This window comes from Rattus norvegicus, chromosome 1 (assembly GCF_036323735.1).
Source record: "Rattus norvegicus strain BN/NHsdMcwi chromosome 1, GRCr8, whole genome shotgun sequence".
Taxonomy (NCBI): Eukaryota; Metazoa; Chordata; class Mammalia; order Rodentia; family Muridae; genus Rattus; species Rattus norvegicus.
Genome location: NC_086019.1, coordinates 167,650,824 through 167,674,778, shown reverse-complemented (window position 1 = coordinate 167,674,778; position 23,955 = coordinate 167,650,824). Strand labels below are relative to the sequence as shown.

Here is a 23,955-nt window from a genome sequence, read left to right as displayed (position 1 = left end):
TAGACATAAATTGGAAGATTAGAAGAGATACAGTGAGTACACATGGAGGGACTCATGGCTTCAGCCACATATGTAACAGAGAATGGCTTTGTCTGGCCTCAATAGGAGGAGAAGCCCTTGGTCCTGTGAAGGCTCACTTCCCCAGTGTAGGGGAATGCCGAAGGGTTGAGGTGGGAGTGGGTAGGTGGGTGTGAGTGGGATCATCTTCATAAAAGTAGGGGGTGGAGAAGGGGGGAAGGGAGAGTGGGGAAAGGGGATAACATTTGAAATATAAATGAAAAATTCAATAAAAGGAAATAAAAGATAGTACAGACAAAGACATTCTCAAAGAAGTCAATACAGGTTAGATTCCTGGAAAGGACTGAAGAAATGGAACTGAAAAAAGGAAAAATGTCATCTTCTCAGACTTATAATCTGCTTCCTATACACTGTGTTATATATGTGAATACTTGTCTCAATATTTGGTATCTGAATATTACCAATCAGGTAAATTTGAGTTTTACAACTAAATGAACTAACTAAATAGCATTAGTATGACAAGTCATTCAAGCACACAGAACTTGAACTGAGCCTAATTATTGAGTTTATTTTACACTTACTGATTAAACACAAATGGTTAAGCAGCTCAGGATAGCCATGTGGTAAACTGGCAGAAAGTATTTACACTTGAGTCTGTGTCACCCTACAGTCTTTTAGCTGTATTTTATAATAACTTATATAATTTCTTATGATTTATTTATAGCAACTTTTATGTTTTGTCATTTATTTCCTTATCTGTTTATTTAGACAGGTTTCAAACTCTGTTACTCTGGTTGGCCTAGAACTCACTATACATACCATCTTGGCCTCAAAACATAGGATTTGCATAAGTGGTTCATATAGAGAGGGTCCTATCATTTTAGAAAATTTATTAGAGACCTCAAACTGGGAAAATAGGCTCAAGGCTGGCTACTATTGTGATCTAACAATTATTGCAATGATAGCACCAATTTCATGCATACTGACTATCCAAAGCATTGCCTTGGTTCTTCCTTTATCTGCAGATTTTACCCTACACTACAACATAGCAAGTCTCCCTGCAATAAGAATAATGATTAAAAAACCTCTTTGTCTTTGTCTTTCTATCCCCCCAATATCAATTTAAAATTTAGCTCCCGAATTATGTTGGCCCCTTAATCAATTAACTAATACTGCCTAAAGAAATCTTTGTAAACTTTCTCACTCTAACAACTTTTCAAATTTTTTAAATCACACATACACTCCCACACATGCACTTTTGCACATGTGCACATATGTGTGCACACACATAGGCATGCTTTACAAATTTTTGTTTTGTAAGAGAGATATTTACACTGTTCTTGCAATTAAATTGTATTTTCAAATTAAGTTATTAAACAGATAGTAAGCTGAGGTTAATTCAATGAAATAATCATGGACAATGGAACCATTATTCCTTACATTGAAACATCTGGGGCTGGAGCTAATCTGAATAATAATAGGTTAATATAAAGCTCTACTCATATAAATGCTACAAACTACAGGAAGGAAAGAGGAAGAAACTAGAGACTTCTGATCATGTGTAGAATAATTTCTTTCTTTGAATGCTCTTTCTGCTATATATGAAATTAAAAGGGTTTTTAGAAATTCCTGACTCACATGTATTCCTTGAAATTGGTATCTTATTGGCTTCTTTTAGATTTACTTCAGAACCTGGCTTCTCTTTCTTTGTGAAGTCATTGAGTCTCAGAAAGAAAACACACACACACACACACACACACACACACACACACAAACACACACAAATACACACACACACACACACACACAAGAATTTTTTATGACAGGTCATTTCGATATAGAATAGTAACTTTATCCTAGAGAGAATGATCGTGATATAACCATGTCCTACTCTTATGAATCCCTACTATGAATTTTCTTAGAAAATCATATTAATAATATTCAATTGATGTACTCTTTTAATTTTCCATATTTATCATCTCCTAGTTTATGAGCTTAGAGGAAAATTTAATTTTGTCTTTCATTTCATAAATTCTTAGAACTAAGGATTATTATGATATAGTTACTCAACAAATAGTTGTTGAATGAATGCTTGTTATAATATGAAACTGTAAGCCTAGCCTTAATGGCTGAACCAGGGGGAAAGAAACTGGGTGAGAGAGGGGGCGAGGATGAATAGGAATGGGGATCAAGTGTGGGAACAGGGATGGGATAGGATGGGAGGCCTGGGAGAGTGAACAGAAATTGGTGGAGGTGTCTCTGGGACTAGTCAGAGACTGGGAAAGGGGAGGATTCCAGAAGTCAATGGAGGGTTGACCCTAACTGAGACTCTTAGCAACTGGGGATATGGATACTGAAGTGATCACCTCCTGTAACCAGGCAGGGCTTCCAGTGGAGGAGGGGGACATCAACCTGCCCACAAAACCTTCACCCCAAATTTGTCCTGGCCACAAGATGTGCAGGGATAAAAATGGAACAGAGACTGAGGGAATGGCCAACCAATGGCTGACCCAATTTGAGACCCATCCTGTAGGAGGGAGCCAATCCCTGAAACTATTGATGATACTCTGCTATGCTTTCAGACAGGAACCTACTATAACTGTCTTCAGAGAGGCTTTATCCAGCAGTTGATGGAAATAGATACAGAATTCCACAGCTAAACATCAGGCAGAGCTCAGGGGGTGGTGTAGAAGAGTAGGGGAGAGGATTGAGAGAGCCAGAGGGGTAAGGACACTACAAGAAGACCTAGTGAGTCAACTAAACTGGGCCCCTGAGTGTTCACAGAGATTGAACCACCAACCAAAGAGCGTGCATGGATTGGACCTAGGCCCCCTACACACTGGTAGCAGATGTACAGCTTGTTTTTCATGGAAAGGAAGCTTTTTTTGACTCTGTTACCTGCCTTTGTATTCCTTTCCTCTAGCTGGTCTGGGCCCAAGTGAGTAAGCACTCAGTCCTGGTGCAATCTGCTGTCTCAGGGTGTGTGGTACCTAAGTGGGGGTTTCCCCTTCTCTGAAGAGAAGGGGAGGGGTAATTGAAGGAGGTGTTTTGGAGGATGGAACTGGGAGGAAAGGAAGGAGCAGGTACTGTGACCAAGGAGCAAAGTGAATAAACAAATTAAAGAAAGAAAAAAAGAAAGAAAGAAAGAAAGAAAGAAAGAAAGAAAGGAAGGAAGAAAGAAAGAGAGAAAGAGAGAAAGAGAAAGAATCCCAGACGCTGCTTGTAGGTAACCATTCAGGTGTGAGCAATGGCATGTAAGAAATGGATGGTACAATATTTATAAATATATAGGAATTAATTGACCTTTGGAAGAAATAGCCCCAAAAGCTGAAGAGGATAGCAATTGTTAAAGATGGCTCCTTGAACACTAGTAAGGTGATGACATTGATTTTTCTGTACCTAATTTCACAGATATCCTAAGTGTCTAAAGAGACACAGGAGAGGCTTACTAGTTAAGGGCCTTGGAAGTTTAGATATTGGACATCCGGGTATCCTACAAGGTCAGATCTCCAACTTTGAAACCAATGGGATATTTGGCTATGTTGAAAGAGTTGTATGCAAACTATTGACTCACAAGCAGAATCTAGATGGTATTTTCTCACTCTCTACATTTGGTACCTCTATATCAATTAAAAAATCCTCTCTATAGTCATTCCTATATAAAAGATCTAAAACTTGTTGCAGCTATAAATTAAAAAGTTACTTCTGATATAAAAAGCTCTCCTATTTGGCCATGTAGTTATCCCCATCTATGTGCAGATATGAGCTTTGAGACATGAAGGGATAAATGGATTTGAATGTAAATTCTCCTTTGAATTAAGAGCCTAAGAAACCTCTTTATCTGCCCTTTAAATAGATTGTCATTATTGAATGGGCAAGGATTTGTGTGACAAAAAGAAAAGGATGGGTCCCTCCATGTGTATTCTTTGGGTGGTGGTTTAGTCCCTGGGAGCTCTGGGGTGGTCTGATTGGTTGATATTGTTCTTCTTATGGGGTTGCAAACCCCTTCAGCTCCTTCAGTCCTTTCTCTAACTCCTCCATTGAAGTTACCATGCTCAATCCAATGGTTGGCTGTGAGCATCTGCTTCTGTATATTTTAGGCTCTGGAAGAGCCTCTTAGGAGACAGCTATATCAGGCTCCTGTCAGCAAGCATATGTAGCAGAGCATTGTTTGGGATCAATAGGAGGAGAGACCCTTGGCCCTGTGAAGGCTCAATTCCCCAGTGCAGGGGAATGCCAGGGGGTTGAGGTACGAATGGGTGGGTGGGTGGAAAGGTGAGCACTCTCATAGAAGCAGGAAGGGGAAGGATGGGATGGGGGGTTTCGGAGGGGAAATGGGGAAAGAGGATAACATTTGAAATGTAAATACATAAAATATACCATAAATAAATAAATAAATATGAAAAAATTTGAATAAATGAAATCGAGATTTTTTTAAAAGAGAAGATAACAATTGGTTTGAAAGAAAGAATTGTGGAATATGTTTAATTTTTATTAAATTAAAATTTTATAAATGTTTAACTTATAAACTAAGATTATTATATTAATTTGTTGGAGTATACATTTAGAAGCAGTTAAATTCTCTTTATTGCTTGAGAAAGTCATACGTACATATAAATGTTTTGACCAAATCCACCCTTCAGTCCTTCCCTTTCATCTCTTCCCTTATCTACCTGACCCCCTTTCCTTTTCAACTTCATATGGCTTATTTTTAAAGCCAGTCATTTGCCTTGTCATTCATGGCAAATACCACTTTGCTGTAGGCGTCCACTACTTCTGGTTCTTAAAATATTTCACCCCTTCCTCTTCCAAATGATCCTTTAGCCTTTGAAGAAGGAGCTATGATGTAGGTATCCCATTAAGAGCTACCACAATCTTATTCTCTGCACATTGACCAGGTTTATGTTTTTCTATTTATTGATATCTGTGCCAAGGAAGGAGCTTCTCTAATGAGAGTTGAAAGCTGTCCTATTCCATGGGTATAAGGGTAAGTACTTAGGGATCAATTTACTTTTATACCTATTTATTTAAGAGAATAATTATATTAGTGTTTTCTTATGAGTTAAGCAGCAATGTTTTGGGCCCAGTTAACTGTATCAGGCACGGGTACTATCTTGTGAAGCAGACCTTAAATTCAATCAGACTGTGGTTAGTTACTCTCATAACATTCACACCACTATTATGCAAGTGGGTACAGAAGAACAATGACAATACATGCTAGTGGATAGGGGAAAGCACAAGGGGCCTCAGCTCTCCAACGAAGAACAACAGGCAACTAAAGAATGCTGAACACTAGAGAAATAGTCTTGCCCAAAGAGGAGCACACTGAGTGGCTACTCACTACCAAATGCTCAGACTTGAAAACATATGTGCAAGTAACATTATCCAGGCAGGTCAGCTATTCTAGGCTGGGCATAAAAGGTAGAGCAGGGCCAGCTGTGCCTGTACCTGCTTCTGACACAGGTTTTTCACTAGCAGCAACCCCATGCCAGAGTGCATTGACTGACAATGAGAGGTGGCCTGTGGGAAAAGGGAAACTTGGGGAACATTGATGGTGAGTCACTGGAGATGTATTATATTGTGTAAGCTGGACACGTGGAAGCTTGGTAGGTGAAGAGAGAGCAGAATGCCTGGCAGAAACTGATTTTCTCTATTCATCTGAAATACCTAGACAACCTCCAGGGTACCTTTTCCAGCATGAATGAAGCTGCATCATGACAAACTGCATGTGGATCCTGAGAACTTCAGGGTTAAGTGGACCAGATGCTCTGCCCTCTGTTCATGTTCTTGTGCCTTTTATCACTTCTTTCTCATTTGCTTTTTTCTCCACATCTCCCTTTATTTTTCTTCACTTAACACTCTTATTTTCTCAACTTTCCTTCACAAGCCTACATTACCCCTTTCCCCCATAATCTTTAACAAATCTCTTTCCCTCTTTCTCTGTCCCTTCCCCAACGTCCCACCCTTTATTCATCTTCGAATCCTCTTTGTAGGATCACTTCCTGAGTTATGCATACTGCCTCTCATCTACTGTACATTTGGAAAACATCCTTTTATTGTTACCATCCCTTAAGCCTTTGAGAGGCTCATTAGGGAAGAGATGCACATGGTTCTAAAGTCTGTGCACCATTCTTTAAATAATAAGAATTTCATGATTTTAGGCATAGTGATTGCAAAGATAAGGAAAGAAGAACGAATGTCTAAGGCTAGAAGGCCTGAAAGTCATATTAGAGATGAGGCAACCGCAGATGCTGAAAAAGAGCCCACCATGAAACTAAATAATTAAGTGGTAAATATAAATATTATTACAAATGCAGAAATACATACATTTACATTCTTTTTATTTTAGAAGTAATTTCCTGAAAATCCATGGTGTTGGTGTAATTTCTTAGAAGACTAGCTTGGTTTCTGTTAACTGTATGTGTGTGTGTGTGTGTGTGTGTGTGTGTGTGTGTGTGTGTGTGTGTGTGTGTTCTTCCCCACAGCTCTTGGGAAACATGATAGAGATTATACTGTTTCTCCACTTTGGCAAGGAATTCACCCCAGCAGTGCAGGCTGCTTTGCAGATATTTGTGGCTACTGTAGCCGTGGCTCTGGCTGACAATTACTTTAGAGGCCTTGGACATTTCTTCAAGATTACTGGAACATTATTTTCTATGCGCAAGGAGATATGTCCACCTTTACAGTTTCTCCCAAGTTAAAAAAAATTAGCTAAATTTCATTTTTCTTTATGTTGTTACTTTGTTTTTTCTAGGGCTGGGAAAGGTCCTAGAGAGCCTATAAGTAGGAAGATTTTATATAACATACAAGCCTTAAAGGAAATAATTAAACCTCATCACTACTAGGGTGTTAGTGAAGACTATTAAAATTGTACCAGTATATGTAATAGATGAAATTATATATTATGTGCAATAATAAATATGCATATGTAATTCTTAACTGAATTGGAGAAAGCTGAAGAAGAACTTATTATTTTCTCCATGGCCAAGAAAAATCTAAGTGAATTTTGATTATGTGCATCCACTGAGGAGTTGAGATAGGTAAAATGGGAAGAGAAATCTTCCATCAATGGAGGAGAGGCTATTAAAAATTGTGTAAATCTTCTGGGATCAAGGAACAACACAGAATCCGTTTTAATTTGGTAACTTAATGAGAGAAAGGCAGTTTTTATTTATATATTTATATTTATTTAATTTTAATTCAGATTGTGGATCCTAGAGGTTTGCCTGTGCTCCAATTGTTGCTCTTACATCTATGCATATATGAGCAGAACTAGCTGAACTCTAGTGGGTCACAAAAGGAGGATGTAAAGTAAGGATCAGGTAAGAGTTTCTGGGAAGACTGGGGAAATGACTTGAGAGAGCGGTTGTGATCAAAATACATTGTATATCAGTATGGAATTCTAAAGAATGAAAAATATATTTTAAAATTTGAAAAACACAAGTGGATTATAATGTATGTGTATTCGCAAGGGACATCAAGTGCCATTACTATTGAGTATTTGTTGCTGGTGATGACCAAGATGAAGAAAGATGTTTCTGAACAGTGAAACACCTAGATAAAGTAGAGAAGCACTATACATAGAAAAGGACCATCTGTTCTCAGTTCAGGCAGGGGATGAAGATCCAAAGGCCTTGATGATAAAAAGAGAGGGAGCTTTGGAGTGCTCCCTCACTACACTGAATCAGAAATACCTCTTCTTCTCTTTACATTCCAGCCTTCAACATCAAGAAGCCAAACTACAGACATTCTTCTTAGCCTGAGAAGTGAAACGGGTATTATATGGGGAAAATAAGAACAGAAAGGATGAAGGTTTTGGAAGATCTATAGAGATCTAAAAGAAAAAATTGACAAAGTAGACAGATTGAACGAAGAACCATGCAGAGAAATTGGGAGTTGGAGATCTTAGTATTTCTATCATATGGTAAAACACCATGATAAAAGCCATTGGGGAGGAAAACATTTACATATCTCAGTCCTCTCAATTCTTACTCTCTTGGGGATGGATGGGGGGATGTCAGAGCAAGACCTCAAGTCATGAACCTGGAGGAAGGAACTAAAGCAGAAGCCATGGAGGAACACTGCTTATTGATTGTTCCTCCTGGCTTGCTTAGTCTGCTTTCTGATAGCATCATGAAGCACGTGCTGAGGAGTGACACCGTCCTCCATGGGCTGCCCACTAGCACCAGTTATTTTTTTTAATTTTTAATTTTTTTCTTTATTAACTTGAGTATTTCTTATTTATATTTCGATTGTTCTTCCTCTTCCCGGTTTCCGGGCCAACATCCCCCTAACCCCTCCACCTCCCCTTCTATATGGGTGTTCCCCTACCCATCCTCCCCCCATTACTGCCCTCCCCCCAACAATAACGTTCACTAGGTGTTCAGTCTTGGGAGGACCAAGGGCTTCCCCTTCCACTGGTGCTCTTACTAGGCTATTCATTGCTACCTATGACGTTGGAGCCCATGGTCAGTCCATGTATAGTCTTTGGGTAGTGGCTTAGTCCCCGGAAGCTCTGGTTGGTTGGCATTGTTGTTCATATGCGGTCTCAAGCCCCTTCAAGCTCTTCCAGTCCTTTCTCTGATTCCTTCAACGGGGGTCCCGTTCTCAGTTCAGTGGTTTGCTGCTGGCATTCGCCTCTGTATTTGCTGTATTCTGGCTGTGTCTCTCGGGAGAGATCTACATCTGGTTCCTGTCCGCCTGCACTTCTTTGCTTCATCCATCTTGTCTAATTGGGTGGCTGTATATGCATGGGCCACATGTGGGGCAGGTTCTGAATGGGTGTTCCTTCTGCCTCTGTTCTAAACTTTGCCTCCCTATTCCCTGCCAAGGGTATTCTTGTTCCCCTTTTAAAGAAGGAGTGAATTCGCATTTTGGTCATCCTTCTTGAGTTTCATGTGTTCTGTAGCACCAGTTATTAATCAAGAAGGTACCCTACAGCTTTGCCTATAAGTAATCGGATGGAAGCATTGTTTTTCAACTGCGGTTTCTCTTCACAAATGACTCTAGCTTGTGTCAAGTTGACAAAACACAATCCAACCAGAGCTTGGGGTAAACAATTTCAGTCAAGAAAATGATTCAAGATATGTACACTTAGTGGCCAGCAGACATAGAAACTCAATGAATGAATGAATAAACAAATGAATAAGTGAATGAATGAGTCAATTGCTCAGTCACTGATAGAATCCCTTTCCACCTTCTTGCTATTTGTCTCTAGGCACATTCCCAGATCAAGATAAAGAGACACAGGTATAGCTACATGGTCTACTTTGAGACAATTGCTTCTGTAAGTTTTTCAAAACATTGTGTTCTAAATAATTTTATACTGATCTTTATTTTTTAGAATTGAGAATTCTCTATTTGCACGTGTAGGTCCCGAAAATCTAGTAGAATCACTGCTGCACAGGATATGATCAATTTAAACTTACTTATATTTTAAACATTATTTAGCTATGCAGCCACCAAACCCAGTCACTATTGCTGATGCCAAGAAGTACTTGCAGACAGGAGCCTGATATGGGTGTCTCCTGAGAGCCTCTGCCAGAACCTTACTGATACAGATTAGGATGCTTGTAGCTAACCATCATCAGACTGAGCACAGGACCTCATATGGAGCAGTTAAAGAAAGAACTGAAGGAGTTGAAGAGGTTTGCAACTCCAGAGGAAGAACAACAATATCAACCAGCCACCCAGCCCAAGAGCACCCAGAGACTAAACTATCAACCAAAGCGTACACATGGGGGAACCCGTGGCTCCAGCTGCCTATGTAGCCAAGGATGGAATTGTCTGGCATCAGTAGGAGGAGAAACCCTTGGTTCTGTGAAGGCTCTTTTCCCCAGTGTAGTGGAATGCCAGGGTGTTGAGGATGGAGTGGGTGGGTGGCAGGGAGAGCATCCTCATAGAAACAGGGGGAGGAGAATGGGAGAGGGGGAGAACATAAACTATCCAATAAAAAATAATAATGAAGTGAAAGAAATGAGTAAGTTCACATACACATATAAAGGCACACACAAAGATACACATATATATATATACACAGACACACACATACTCATAGATATACACAGATACTGGAACACATGCAGACACACACAGAGACACATATACACATATACATTTACACACAGACATACTCACAGATATACAGACACACAGTCAGAGACATACACACGAACACACACACACACACACACACACACACACCACACACACACATAGACACACACAGAGATACAAATTTACATACATGGGCGGCATATGCTGAGGCATTGGTTCAGTGAATAAAGCTCAAGGCTGCTTGCCTGCTTGTAATTCAAGAGCTTGGAAGACAGGACAAACCAAGACATCCCTGGAAAGGCAGGCTATCCAAGCTAACTGTATTTGTGTTTACGTGAGAGATACTGACTCAACACTAAGGTATAGAGCAATCAAGGGCGATTCCCTGAAAGCAGTTTTGAACTCCTCATACACTCCTCTCACACACTTCAGAGAACTTGATAAAACACATATACTCAAGTAAGTCATACAAACATTTATATGAGAGAAGGAAAAAAAGAGCAAATACAGTATGATGCACTTTCTTATCAGGAGGTTTTGTTGACCCCAGAAAGAAGTCATATTTAGAATCAAGATGGAGCTGTCACCAGGAATGCTAAAGATTTTTTGCACATTATTGGGCAATGTAGAGAGTGAAGGAGATTTTTTTCATGCCCTCAAACTGAGGAATAATGAGAAGAAATTCACTTTTAAGCTTTGCTTCTCAGTGGAAAAGTAATTTTAACAAGCAATTTAGTAGTTGATTGAGCAAATGCATTGCAAAAAAGAATGCTTTTGGGACAGCGTTTTCTTCAGAGGGAGTACCCAGAGCTGGCACTCCTGAGCCAGTGGCCCAGCATCCAGGGAGAGATATGCTTGTCATCACCGAAGCCTGATGCTGTAGAGCCACACCCTGGTATTGGCCAATCTGCTCACACAGGACAGCGAGAGCAGGAGCCAGGCAGAGCATAAAAGGTGGGGCGGGATCAGTCGCTCCTCACATTTGCTTCTGACATAGTTGTGTTGACTCACAAACTCAGAAACAGACACCATGGTGCACCTGACTGATGCTGAGAAGGCTGCTGTTAATGGCCTGTGGGGAAAGGTGAACCCTGATGATGTTGGTGGCGAGGCCCTGGGCAGGTTGGTATCCAGGTTACAAGGCAAGTAGAAGTTTGGTGCTTGGAGACAGAGGTCTGCTTTCCAGCAGGTACTAACTTTTATTGTATCCTGGCTATGTTTCCCTTTGTAGGCTGCTGGTTGTCTACCCTTGGACCCAGAGGTACTTTGATAGCTTTGGGGACCTGTCCTCTGCCTCTGCTATCATGGGTAACCCTAAGGTGAAGGCCCATGGCAAGAAGGTGATAAACGCCTTCAATGATGGCCTGAAACACTTGGACAACCTCAAGGGCACCTTTGCTCATCTGAGTGAACTCCACTGTGACAAGCTGCATGTGGATCCTGAGAACTTCAGGGTGAGTCTGATGGGCTCCTCACTGGGTGTCCTTCCTGTGGCTTTCCTGCTCAAATTCCTATCAGAAGGAAAGAGGAAGCCACTCTAGGGAGCAGTTTTGATGATGATGTGTGGATGTGCCCTGTGGAGTGTTGACAGGAGTCCAGTTATTTTATCCTCTATTCACAATCACTTCTCCCTCTCACTCTATTATTCTATGTTGTCATTTCCTCTTTCTTTGGTAAACTTTTAATTTTCAGATGCAGTTTTTTCTTTTTAAAAAAATTAATTAACTGACTTATTTACTTTCCATCCCGATCTCAGCTTCCCCTCTTCCTCTCTTCCCAGTCCTTCTCTCTGCTTTCTATTACCCTACCTCTTTCTTTTCTCCTCAGTCCATTTTCTCTTTTTTTAATCAACTTTTTGTTTTCTTTTAAATATTTCTTAGTAACTTGCTCTGAGGACAAGGAAGATATGTGAGTCCCTGTTTCTTCCCACAGCTCTAAAGAGTAGTAGCAGTAATTGGCTTTCATGCCAGAGTGGAAGAGAAGAATATATTTTACAATAAATTCTGTCTGACATAGAATTCTCATTATAATTTTTCAGTACTTTAAGTTGGAAACGAAAACACCATTTGAAATGAGCCTGAAGTGTCTGGTATTTTTGCTCTGCAATTATGTTGATGGTTCTTCCCTCTTCCCACAGCTCCTGGGCAACATGATTGTGATTGTGTTGGGCCACCACCTGGGCAAGGAATTCTCCCCCTGTGCACAGGCTGCCTTCCAGAAGGTGGTGGCTGGAGTGGCCAGTGCCCTGGCTCACAAGTACCACTAAACCTCTTTTCCTGCTCTTGTCTTTGTGCAATGGTCAATTGTTCCCAAGAGAGCATCTGTCAGTTGTTGTCAAAATGACAAAGACCTTTGAAAATCTGTCCTACTAATTAAAGGCATTTACTTTCACTGCAATGGTGTGTTAAATTAATTGTATCTCATAGAAGGGTTCATGCTTAGGATTCAAGATACAAAGCAGTGAGCGTTCAGTTCTGACCTTGGGGAAATAAATGATTTGTGCTTCATGATATATGCTGGGACAGTAAGGTATAAGGCACAGCTCCTAATGCTCCCCTCTGAACACCTAAGAGAAAATTCAAGACATGGTTTCATTTACACACTAGATTTTGGTTACATTTTATGTAAATTACTTGTTTTCTCTAGTTTTCCTCATAAATGTCTCCTGTCTTTTCTCTTACCTACCCAGCACCTCACAGATTTCTAGCCAATAATTCTTCTTGCCTAAAATTACCACTATTCTCTAAAGTTTACCTAGCTACATTTATTTTTCCTGAATCTGTTACCTTAGACATCTCCAATAGCAATAGAGGTATGCTTAAAGAGAGAATAGAAGTGCTCTGTTTGTCACAACATGCCTCCACAGTCAATATTCACTATGAGTTTTCAAATGGTGTTTTCTCTGGGACCGTCACACATCACACCAGGCTCTGGCCTGAGTTAGGAGTTAAGAATGAGAGAAATATAAGAAATGACACCCTTCACAATAGTCACAAATAATATAAAATACATCAGTGTGACTCTAACCAAGCAAGTGAAAGATTTGTATGACAAGAACTTCAAGTCTCCAGAGAACCAAATAATCCTATTGAAAATGGGGTACATTTGCAACTAAGGAATATTGAATGACTGAGAAGCACCTAAAGAAAATGTTCAGCATCCTTATTCATCAGGGAAATGCAAATAAAAATAGCCCTGAGATTCACTCTTACACTAGTCAGAATGGCTAAGTTCAAAAACTCAGGGGACAGGAGTTGCAGGTGGTTTGCAAGCTGGTACAACTCTGGAAATAAGTCTGGAGGTTTCTTAGAAAATTGGACATAATGCTACCTGAGAACCTGGCTATATCACTCCTGGGCACACACTCAAAAGATACTCCAACACGTAACAAGGACACATGTTCCACTATGTTCATAACAGCCTTATTTATTTTAGGCAGAAGCTGGAAAGAACTCAGATGTCCTTCAACAGAGGAACAGATAAAGAAAGTATGGTACACTTATACAGTGGAATACTACTCAGCTATTACAAATAATGACTACATGAAATTCTGAGGCAAATGGATGGAACTAGAAAGTATCCTCTTGAGTGAGGTAACCCAGTCAGAAAACAAATCACATGGTATGCACTCACTGATAAGTGGATATTAGCCTAAAAGCCTGGAATTCCCAAAAAATAATTACAGACTATATGAAGCTCAAGAAAAAGAAAGACCATAATGTGAATGCTTAAGTCCTTCTTAAAATGGTGAACAAAATACCTAAAGGAGGAAATACAGGGACAAAGAGTGGAGCAGGAACTAAAAGAAAGGTCATCCTGTGACTGTCCTACCTGGAGATCCATCCCATATGCAGCCACCAAATCCAGCCACTATTGCTGATGCCAACAAGTGCTTGCTGACAGGAATCTGATATTGATTTCTCCTGAAAGGCTCTGCCAGAGTCTTATAGATGCGGACCCTTGTAGCTAACCATCCAACTGAGCATGGGGACCCCATTGGAGGAGTTAGAGAAAGGTCTGAAGGAGCTGAAGGGGTTTTCAACCCCATAGGAAGAACAACAATATCAATTAACCAGAATCCCTAGGGACTAAACCACCAACAAAAGAATATATACATGGAGGGACCCATGCCTCCAGCTGCATATGCAGCAGAGGATGGTAGTGTCTGGCATCAATAGGAGAAGCTCTTGGTCCTATGAAGACTGGTTTCCCCAGCATAGGAGAATGTTAGTGTGTTAAGTTGGGAATGATTGGGTGGGAGTATCTTCCTAGAAGTAGGGGGAGGAGGGGAAATGGAATAACATTTGAAATGTAAATACAGAAATTATCCAATAATAAATAAAAACAGTCAACAAATGAAACATTTAAGACAATTTAAAGATGTTGATAACTGATACTATATTTTGTTTTTTGTAATTTTTTCATTGCTTACATTAACATTAAATGTTGTAAAAATAATAATAAAAAAGACTAGAGAGAATAAGAATACCTAGTTTTTAAGGCTCATTACTGGTGTCTTATGCAATTTCCCTTAGATGAAAGCACTTATTTTTCTTAATAAATCTATCTTCAATATCCAGGAATGGGTTGATATCAAATCTCTTCTTCATAGAGTCAGACAACTTTTATTCTCATGGAATTACTAGAATTAACACAATAGGTAATATATCCTCAATTTCTTTTTCTTTCTATAACCATCCAGGTTATGCTCAATTCTGCAAACAAAATATACGTTCCAAGTTTCCTATACTCTACTCTCTGTTACAGTAAGATTTTGAGATGACTACATTAATACGTGACCTTTATTTACAGAACGATCTGTATAGGCACAGAATAAAATAACCCAAATTTTATTAGATTGAGCCCTTGTCATAACGCATAAAAATGCAACTGTACATGAACTAAAGACTTAGAGTAAAATGAGAAATTAGATAACATAAAGAATAAAATATAGGATCCATTAAAATAGTTCTGAGCCCAGGTATTTCATGTCCCTCTTGAATGCAGCATCCAATGCTCTTAAATCTATATACCATTGTTCTCAAAGCAGTGTCTTCCATTTAAGCTTTTTATAACTGTCCCATAATTCCTATAAGTAGGACTTTTGCCTAGCTAGAAGGATAGGATGAGCAATCCATTTTGCAGTAGGTAGAGCCCTTGCCTACTTTTTCTTGGTTTGATGAACATTAGTAGTAGACACTGGTTCAAAGAGAGCTAGATGGTGTTGTACATCATTTCACAGTTGGACTCCTTGACTGAATCCTAATTATAATGTATTAGTTTTATTTTTCTCTGAAGCAGATGGAGCTGGTCGCTTTACCCACATTGCTTCTAGGTACTGGGGAAGTGGGGTGGGTTCTAGTCCAGTAATCCTCTCTGGATCTGTAAGAAGAACCAGAGGCCTGGTTGAATGTTACCCTCTGGATCAACTGGAGCTGGAGGTGTGGATGCAAATTCTCCCACACTCCTTTTCCAAGAAACAAAGACACTTTGCAGAATGTGTTTTTAAAAGTTATCTAGTAACTACACATTCAGTAGTACTGAGAGTTCCAAAAATCCACAGGCTTTCAGGACAGAGAGAGAGCTACTCCAGAATCATTTCAGGAAGCATAATCTTACATTCCTGAGCAAGGAAAATCTTCCTAAAAATCAGGCATGAAGTAAGAACCAGAGGTAGTCAGTCTGGTCATCCAGGATAGAGCCTAACATGACTGACAGAAACTTCTTAACAAAGTCAATGAAATGATTCCTGATGATATTCTCACATACTCATAGATTGGTGCCCAGTTCAGTCATCATGATAGTCATCATTCAACAACGGATAGGAGCAGATACAGAGCCACAGTGTTTACTAGGAAGAGCAACGGGATCCCCAAAGAAGAGGAAGAGGAAGAATTCTAGGAGGCAGAGGAGTTGAGGACTTGACCAGAAGATGAATGACTAAACGAGTAAACAGGACTCATAGGGATAGCAGGAGAGAGAGAGAAAGAGAGAGGGAGAGAGAGAGGGGGAGAAAGAGAGAGAGAGACAGAGAGAGAGAGAGAGAAACAGAGAGAAACAGAGACAGAGACATACACAGAGAAACAGAGAGACAGACAGATTAAGAGACAGAGATAGAGAGAGACAGAGAAACAGAGACAGAGCAAGAGCTGAGCTAATCTACTGCTAAGAAGTGCTTGCTACTTCTCTTCATGGTTCAACACTTTCACATATCTCTCTCACACACATGAGTCATTCTCACCCCATGTCCCTCCCTCATCCTCTCATGCTGAAGCCTCCTTTCTGAGGTCCTCCTCCTCCTTTCATGTCTTCTCTTTGTGTGAACCTCAGAGCTTATTTAAGGCTTCCTGGGGTTTTTAACATCAGAAAGTTAGCTTTTCTTAGCATGAAAAGTTGAGGACATTTTATGTTAGAGTTTTGAGGATGGAAGTAAAATGAGACGGGAAGGGCATGAAGATGAAACTTGAATAATTTAACAGTAAATGCAAATATAGAGAAGGAGCAAATGGGACTAGGTAAGGACTATCAAGCAAGAAAATGACTCTATGCAAACATAGTATACACATGGAAGCAGAATGAGTGACTGAATCAGTGAGGGTGAGGGAAGTGAGGAGAGAGAGAAAGAGAGAGAGAGAGAGGGAGAGAGAGAGAGAGAGAGAGAGAGAGAGAGAGAGAGAGAGAGAGAGAGAGAGAGAGATCTTGAACACAGGAAACCACAGGGAAAGTCATTCAAGCTCCTTGCTACTGGATTTCCTTGTCAGTAGGAAAACCTTTCTTCTTGCCCTCCCTCTTTCTTTCTCTCTTTCAATTTTCCCTTCCTTTCTCTCTCTCTCCTTTTCTTCACCCTTTCTCTTTCACGAAACTTTCCATTTAAGTGACAGGAAGTCCTTCTGATATTCCAGACATCTGCAGATGATGACAGACAGAAAAACAGAACTGGACCATTCAATCTTTCCTTCCAGATAATGGGTTGTCTGAAAATTACTTTTAATCTTTGGGCTACAGCTAGCTTCGAATTCATTTTTTTTCTGAATTGAGAGTTCTTTTTTTCTGTTTCTCCATCTCAAGAATTAAAAGAGAGAGAAATATCCAAGACATGATCAATTCAGCTGCATGCTACTTCCTCCAAATTACATGACTAAATGAACAAATTATAGAAATAAGGAAACACATAAAACATACTTGAAATAAATGAATACATATTTATTTTCCTACATAAAGATTTCTTCCAAAGACGAAGAAAACCAATAGAAGAATGATTATGTTGTCTTTTTCTTATGTTCTCTAATCTACATTAGTGGGGGGAGATCCTCTCATGCACTCAAATTAAAAACAAAGAAAGAAACAACCCCCCCAAAAGCAAAACAAACAAACAAAAATTAAGGCAAATTTTCTCATGTATAAAGGGCTTTAAATTTTCATTTTTAGAGTAAACAAATCGAAGAGGTAATATCTAACAGACAAATTATGTTATTAATGCAAAAATTCATAAATACAATAGTTAAGGATGTTTTAGAGACAGAGTTTGCTGCAAGGGTAAGAACACACACTACTCAGAGTGAAGACCTGGAACTCTTATACCTAAGCCTGTACCATAGCCACCCTGAGTAGTTATGGCTATCATCTCTGAAGCCTCACTCTGCAGAGGCACACCCTCACATTGCCCAATCTGCTCACACAGGACAGAGTGATCAGGGGCCAGAATTTGGCATATAAAGCAGAACAGAACCAGTTGCTTCTTATATTTGCTTCTGATACTGTTGTGTTGACTCGCAACCTCAGGAACAGACACCATGGTGCACCTAACTGATGCTGAGAAGGCTACTGTTAGTGGCCTGTGGGGAAAGGTGAATGCTGATAATGTTGGCGCTGAGGCCCTGGGCAGGTTGGTATCCAGGTTACAAGGTAGCTCCTAAGTAGAAGTTTGGTGCTTGGAGACAGAGGTCTGCTTTCCAGCAGGCACTAACTTTTTTGTCTTCTGGCTATGTTTCCCTTTGTAGGCTGCTGGTTGTCTACCCTTGGACCCAGAGGTACTTTTCTAAATTTGGGGACCTGTCCTCTGCCTCTGCTATCATGGGTAACCCCCAGGTGAAGGCCCATGGCAAGAAGGTGATAAATGCCTTCAATGATGGCCTGAAACACTTGGACAACCTCAAGGGCACCTTTGCTCATCTGAGTGAACTCCACTGTGACAAGCTGCATGTGGATCCTGAGAACTTCAGGGTGAGTCTAATGGGCTCCCCACTGGGTGTCCTTCCTGTGGCTTTCCTGCTCAAATTCCTATCAGAAGGAAAGAGGAAGCAATTCTAGGGAGCAGTTTTGATGATGATGTGTGGATATGCCCTGTGGAGTGTTGACAGGAGTCCAGTTATTTTATCCTCTATTCACAATCACTTCTCCCTCTCACTCTGTTCTTCTATGTTGTCATTTCCTCTTTCTTTGGTAAACTTTTAATTTTTCTGTTGCAGGTTTAAAGTACATCTTTTATGTACTTTCTCTCTCTTTTTTTATTCAGCCATGAGGGTACCTTCTAGACTTTAAAAAACGTAGTACTTTCTCTTTTGTTTCAAGTGTTTCCTGCTACTTTACTCTGAGGACGTAAAGATCAATGATTCACTCATTCCACACCTGTAAGGAATAGTAGAACAATAATTGGCTTTCAGGCTAAGATGATAGGGAAATATATATTTTGCATATAAATTTTGTCTGCTAGAGGAATTCTTATCAAAATTGACCAGGAGAACTCAGTAGTCATTCTGCCTGTCTTTTAAGATTATAACTGCAAACTCCATTTGAAATGGGCCTGCAGTGTCTGATATTGTTGTTCTACTTCATGTTGAAACATCTTCCCTCTTCCCACAGCTCCTGGGCAATATGATTGTGATTGTGTTGGGCCACCACCTGGGCAAGGAATTCACCCCCTGTGCACAGGCTGCCTTCCAGAAGGTGGTGGCTGGAGTGGCCAGTGCCCTGGCTCACAAGTACCACTAAACCTCTTTTCCTGCTCTTGTCTTTGTGCAATGGTCAATTGTTCCCAAGAGAGCATCTGTCAGTTGTTGTCAAAATGACAAAGACCTTTGAAAATCTGTCCTACTAATTAAAGGCATTTACTTTCACTGCAATGGTGTGTTAAATTAATTGTATCTCATAGAAGGGTTCATGCTTAGGTTTCAAGATACAAAGCAGTGAGCGTTCAGTTCTGACCTTGGGGAAATAAATGATTTGTGCTTCATGATATATGCTGGGACAGTAAGGTATAAGGCACAGCTCCTAATGCTCCCCTCTGAACACCTAAGAGAAAATTCAAGACATGGTTTCATTTACACACTAGATTTTGGTTACATTTTATGTAAATTACTTGTTTTCTCTAGTTTTCCTCATAAATGTCTCCTGTCTTTTCTCTTACCTACCCAGCACCTCACAGATTTCTAGCCAATAATTCTTCTTGCCTAAAATTACCACTATTCTCTAAAGTTTACCTAGCTACATTTATTTTTCCTGAATCTGTTACCTTAGACATCTCCAATAGCAATAGAGGTATGCTTAAAGAGAGAATAGAAGTGCTCTGTTTGTCATAACATGCCTCCACAGTCAATATTCACTATGAGTTTTCAAATGGTGTTTTCTCTGGGACCGTCACACATCACACCAGGCTCTGGCCTGAGTTAGGAGTTAAGAATGAGAGAAATATAAGAAATGGCACCCTTCACAATAGTCACAAATAATATAAAATACATCAGTGTGACTCTAACCAAGCAAGTGAAAGATTTGTATGACAAGAACTTCAAGTCTCCAGAGAACCAAATAATCCTATTGAAAATGGGGTACATTTGCAACTAAGGAATATTGAATGACTGAGAAGCACCTAAAGAAAATGTTCAGCATCCTTATTCATCAGGGAAATGCAAATAAAAATAGCCCTGAGATTCACTCTTACACCAGTCAGAATGGCTAAGTTCAAAAACTCAGGGGACAGCAGATGCAGGTGGTTTGCAAGCTGGTACTACTCTGGAAATAAGTCTGGAGGTTTCTTAGAAAATTGGACATAATGCTACCTGAGAACCTGGCTATATCACTCCTGGGCACACATTCAAAAGATACTCCAACACGTAACAAGGACACATGTTCCACTATGTTCATAACAGCCTTATTTATATTAGGCAGAAGCTGGAAAGAACTCAGATGTCCTTCAACAGAGGAACAGATACAGAAAGTATGGTACACTTATACAGTGGAATACTACTCAGCTATTACAAATAATGACTACATGAAATTCTGAGGCAAATGGATGGAACTAGAAAGTATCCTCTTGAGTGAGGTAACCCAGTCAGAAAACAACACACTTGGTATGCACTCACTGGTAAGTGGATATTAGCCTAAAAGCCTGGAATTCCCAAAAAATAATTACAGACTATATGAAGCTCAAGAAAAAGAAAGACCATAATGTGAATGCTTAAGTCCTTCTTAAAATGGTGAACAAAATACCTAAAGGAGGAAATACAGGGACAAAGAGTGGAGCAGGAACTAAAAGAAAGGTCATCCTGTGACTGTCCTACCTGGAGATCCATCCCATATGCAGCCACCAAATCCAGTCACTATTGCTGATGCCAACAAGTGCTTGCTGACAGGAATCTGATATTGATTTCTCCTGAAAGGCTCTGCCAGAGTCTTATAGATGCGGACCCTTGTAGCTAACCATCCAACTGAGCATGGGGACCCCATTGGAGGAGTTAGAGAAAGGTCTGAAGGAGCTGAAGGGGTTTTCAACCCCATAGGAAGAACAACAATATCAATTAACCAGAATCCCTAGGGACTAAACCACCAACAAAAGAGTATATACATGGAGGGACCCATGCCTCCAGCTGCATATGCAGCAGAGGATGGTAGTGTCTGGCATCAATAGGAGAAGCTCTTGGTCCTATGAAGACTGGTTTCCCCAGCATAGGAGAATGTTAGTGTGTTAAGTTGGGAATGATTGGGTGGGAGTATCTTCCTAGAAGTAGGGGGAGGAGGGGAAATGGAATAACATTTGAAATGTAAATACAGAAATTATCCAATAATAAATAAAAACAGTCAACAAATGAAACATTTAAGACAATTTAAAGATGTTGATAACTGATATTATATTTTGTTTTTTGTACTTTTTTCATTGCTTACATTAACATTAAATGTTATAAAAATAATAATAAAAAAGACTAGAGAGAATAAGAATACCTAGTTTTTAAGGCTCATTACTGGTGTCTTATGCAATTTCCCTTAGATGAAAGCACTTATTTTTCTTAATAAATCTATCTTCAATATCCAGGAATGGGTTGATATCAAATCTCTTCTTCATAGAGTCGGACAACTTTTATTCTTATGGAGTTACTAGAATTAACACAATAGCTAATATACCCTCAATTTCTTTTTCTTTCTATAACCATCCAGGTTATGCTCAATTCTGGAAACTAAATATACGTTCCAAGTTTTCTATACTCTACTCTCTGTTACAGTAAGATTTTGAGATGACTACATTAATACGTGAACTTTATTTACAGAACGATCTGTATAGGCACAGAATAAAATAACCCAAATTTTATGAGATTGAGCCCTGGTCATAAGGCAAAAAAATGCAACTGTACATGAACTAAAGACTTAGAGTAAAATGAGAAATTAGATAACATAAAGAATAAAATATAGGATCCATTAAAATAGTTCTGAGCCCAGGTATTTCATGTCCCTCTTGAATGCAGCATCCAATGCTCTTAAATCTATATACCATTGTTCTCAAAGCAGTGTCTTCCATTTAAGCTTTTTATAACTGTCCCATAATTCCTATAAGTAGGACTTTTGCCTAGCTAGAAGGATAGGATGAGCAATCCATTTTGCAGTAGGTAGAGCCCTTGCCTACTTTTTCTTGGTTTGATGAACATTAGTAGTAGACACTGGTTCAAAGAGAGCTAGATGGTGTTGTACATCATTTCACAGTTGGACTCCTTGACTGAATCCTAATTATAATGTATTAGTTTTATTTTTCTCTGAAGCAGATGGAGCTGGTCGCTTTACCCACATTGCTTCTAGGTACTGGGGAAGTGGGGTGGGTTCTAGTCCAGTAATCCTCTCTGGATCTGTAAGAAGAACCAGAGGCCTGGTTGAATGTTACCCTCTGGATCAACTGGAGCTGGAGGTGTGGATGCAAATTCTCCCACACTCCTTTTCCAAGAAACAAAGACACTTTGCAGAATGTGTTTTTAAAAGTTATCTAGTAACTACACATTCAATAGTACTGAGAGTTCCAAAAATCCACAGGCTTTCAGGACAGAGAGAGAGCTACTCCAGAATCATTTCAGGAAGCATAATCTTACATTCCTGAGCAAGGAAAATCTTCCTAAAAATCAGGCATGAAGTAAGAACCAGAGGTAGTCAGTCTGGTCATCCAGGATAGAGCCTAACATGACTGACAGAAACTTCTTAACAAAGTCAATGAAATGATTCCTGATGATATTCTCACATACTCATAGATTGGTGCCCAGTTCAGTCATCATGATAGTCATCATTCAACAACGGATAGGAGCAGATACAGAGCCACAGTGTTTACTAGGAAGAGCAACGGGATCCCCAAAGAAGAGGAAGAGGAAGAATTCTAGGAGGCAGAGGAGTTGAGGACTTGACCAGAAGATGAATGACTAAACGAGTAAACAGGACTCATAGGGATAGCAGGAGAGAGAGAGAAAGAGAGAGGGAGAGAGAGAGGGGGAGAAAGAGAGAGAGAGACAGAGAGAGAGAGAGAGAAACAGAGAGAAACAGAGACAGAGACATACACAGAGAAACAGAGAGACAGACAGATTAAGAGACAGAGATAGAGAGAGACAGAGAAACAGAGACAGAGCAAGAGCTGAGCTAATCTACTGCTAAGAAGTGCTTGCTACTTCTCTTCATGGTTCAACACTTTCACATATCTCTCTCACACACATGAGTCATTCTCACCCCATGTCCCTCCCTCATCCTCTCATGCTGAAGCCTCCTTTCTGAGGTCCTCCTCCTCCTTTCATGTCTTCTCTTTGTGTGAACCTCAGAGCTTATTTAAGGCTTCCTGGGGTTTTTAACATCAGAAAGTTAGCTTTTCTTAGCATGAAAAGTTGAGGACATTTTATGTTAGAGTTTTGAGGATGGAAGTAAAATGAGACGGGAAGGGCATGAAGATGAAACTTGAATAATTTAACAGTAAATGCAAATATAGAGAAGGAGCAAATGGGACTAGGTAAGGACTATCAAGCAAGAAAATGACTCTATGCAAACATAGTATACACATGGAAGCAGAATGAGTGACTGAATCAGTGAGGGTGAGGGAAGTGAGGAGAGAGAGAAAGAGAGAGAGAGAGAGGGAGAGAGAGAGAGAGAGAGAGAGAGAGAGAGAGAGAGAGAGAGAGAGAGAGAGAGAGATCTTGAACACAGGAAACCACAGGGAAAGTCATTCAAGCTCCTTGCTACTGGATTTCCTTGTCAGTAGGAAAACCTTTCTTCTTGCCCTCCCTCTTTCTTTCTCTCTTTCAATTTTCCCTTCCTTTCTCTCTCTCTCCTTTTCTTCACCCTTTCTCTTTCACGAAACTTTCCATTTAAGTGACAGGAAGTCCTTCTGATATTCCAGACATCTGCAGATGATGACAGACAGAAAAACAGAACTGGACCATTCAATCTTTCCTTCCAGATAATGGGTTGTCTGAAAATTACTTTTAATCTTTGGGCTACAGCTAGCTTCGAATTCATTTTTTTTTCTGAATTGAGAGTTCTTTTTTTCTGTTTCTCCATCTCAAGAATTAAAAGAGAGAGAAATATCCAAGACATGATCAATTCAGCTGCATGCTACTTCCTCCAAATTACATGACTAAATGAACAAATTAT

At 39.8% G+C, this 23,955-nt stretch overlaps 2 protein-coding genes across 2 annotated transcripts; both read left to right on the top strand.

The window, feature by feature from the left end:
- The first annotated feature begins 11,057 nt into the window (after positions 1-11,057).
- Positions 11,058-12,469, top strand: Hbb (hemoglobin subunit beta). The gene is given in 3 exon segments (NM_033234.1): positions 11,058-11,196; positions 11,306-11,528; positions 12,212-12,469. Coding segments are annotated over 3 exon segments (444 nt in total). The 5' UTR covers positions 11,058-11,104; the 3' UTR covers positions 12,341-12,469.
- Positions 12,470-17,815: 5,346 nt separating this feature from the next.
- Positions 17,816-19,196, top strand: Hbb-b2 (hemoglobin, beta adult minor chain). The gene is made up of 3 exons (NM_001409355.1): positions 17,816-17,959; positions 18,075-18,297; positions 18,937-19,196. The coding sequence occupies exons 1-3, from the start codon at positions 17,868-17,870 to the stop codon at positions 19,063-19,065; spliced, it is 444 nt and encodes a 147-aa protein (NP_001396284.1). The 5' UTR covers positions 17,816-17,867; the 3' UTR covers positions 19,066-19,196.
- The last annotated feature ends 4,759 nt before the right edge of the window (positions 19,197-23,955 follow it).

Excerpts from the sequence above, each read along its gene's own strand:
- Hbb-b2 (NM_001409355.1), top strand. The coding sequence starts at position 17,868 with ATGGTGCACCTAACTGATGCTGAGAAGGCTACTGTTAGTGGCCTGTGG. Across the intron at positions 17,960-18,074 it reads GGCGCTGAGGCCCTGGGCAG|GCTGCTGGTTGTCTACCCTT; the intron begins GTTGGTATCCAG and ends TTCCCTTTGTAG. Across the intron at positions 18,298-18,936 it reads TGGATCCTGAGAACTTCAGG|CTCCTGGGCAATATGATTGT; the intron begins GTGAGTCTAATG and ends CTCTTCCCACAG.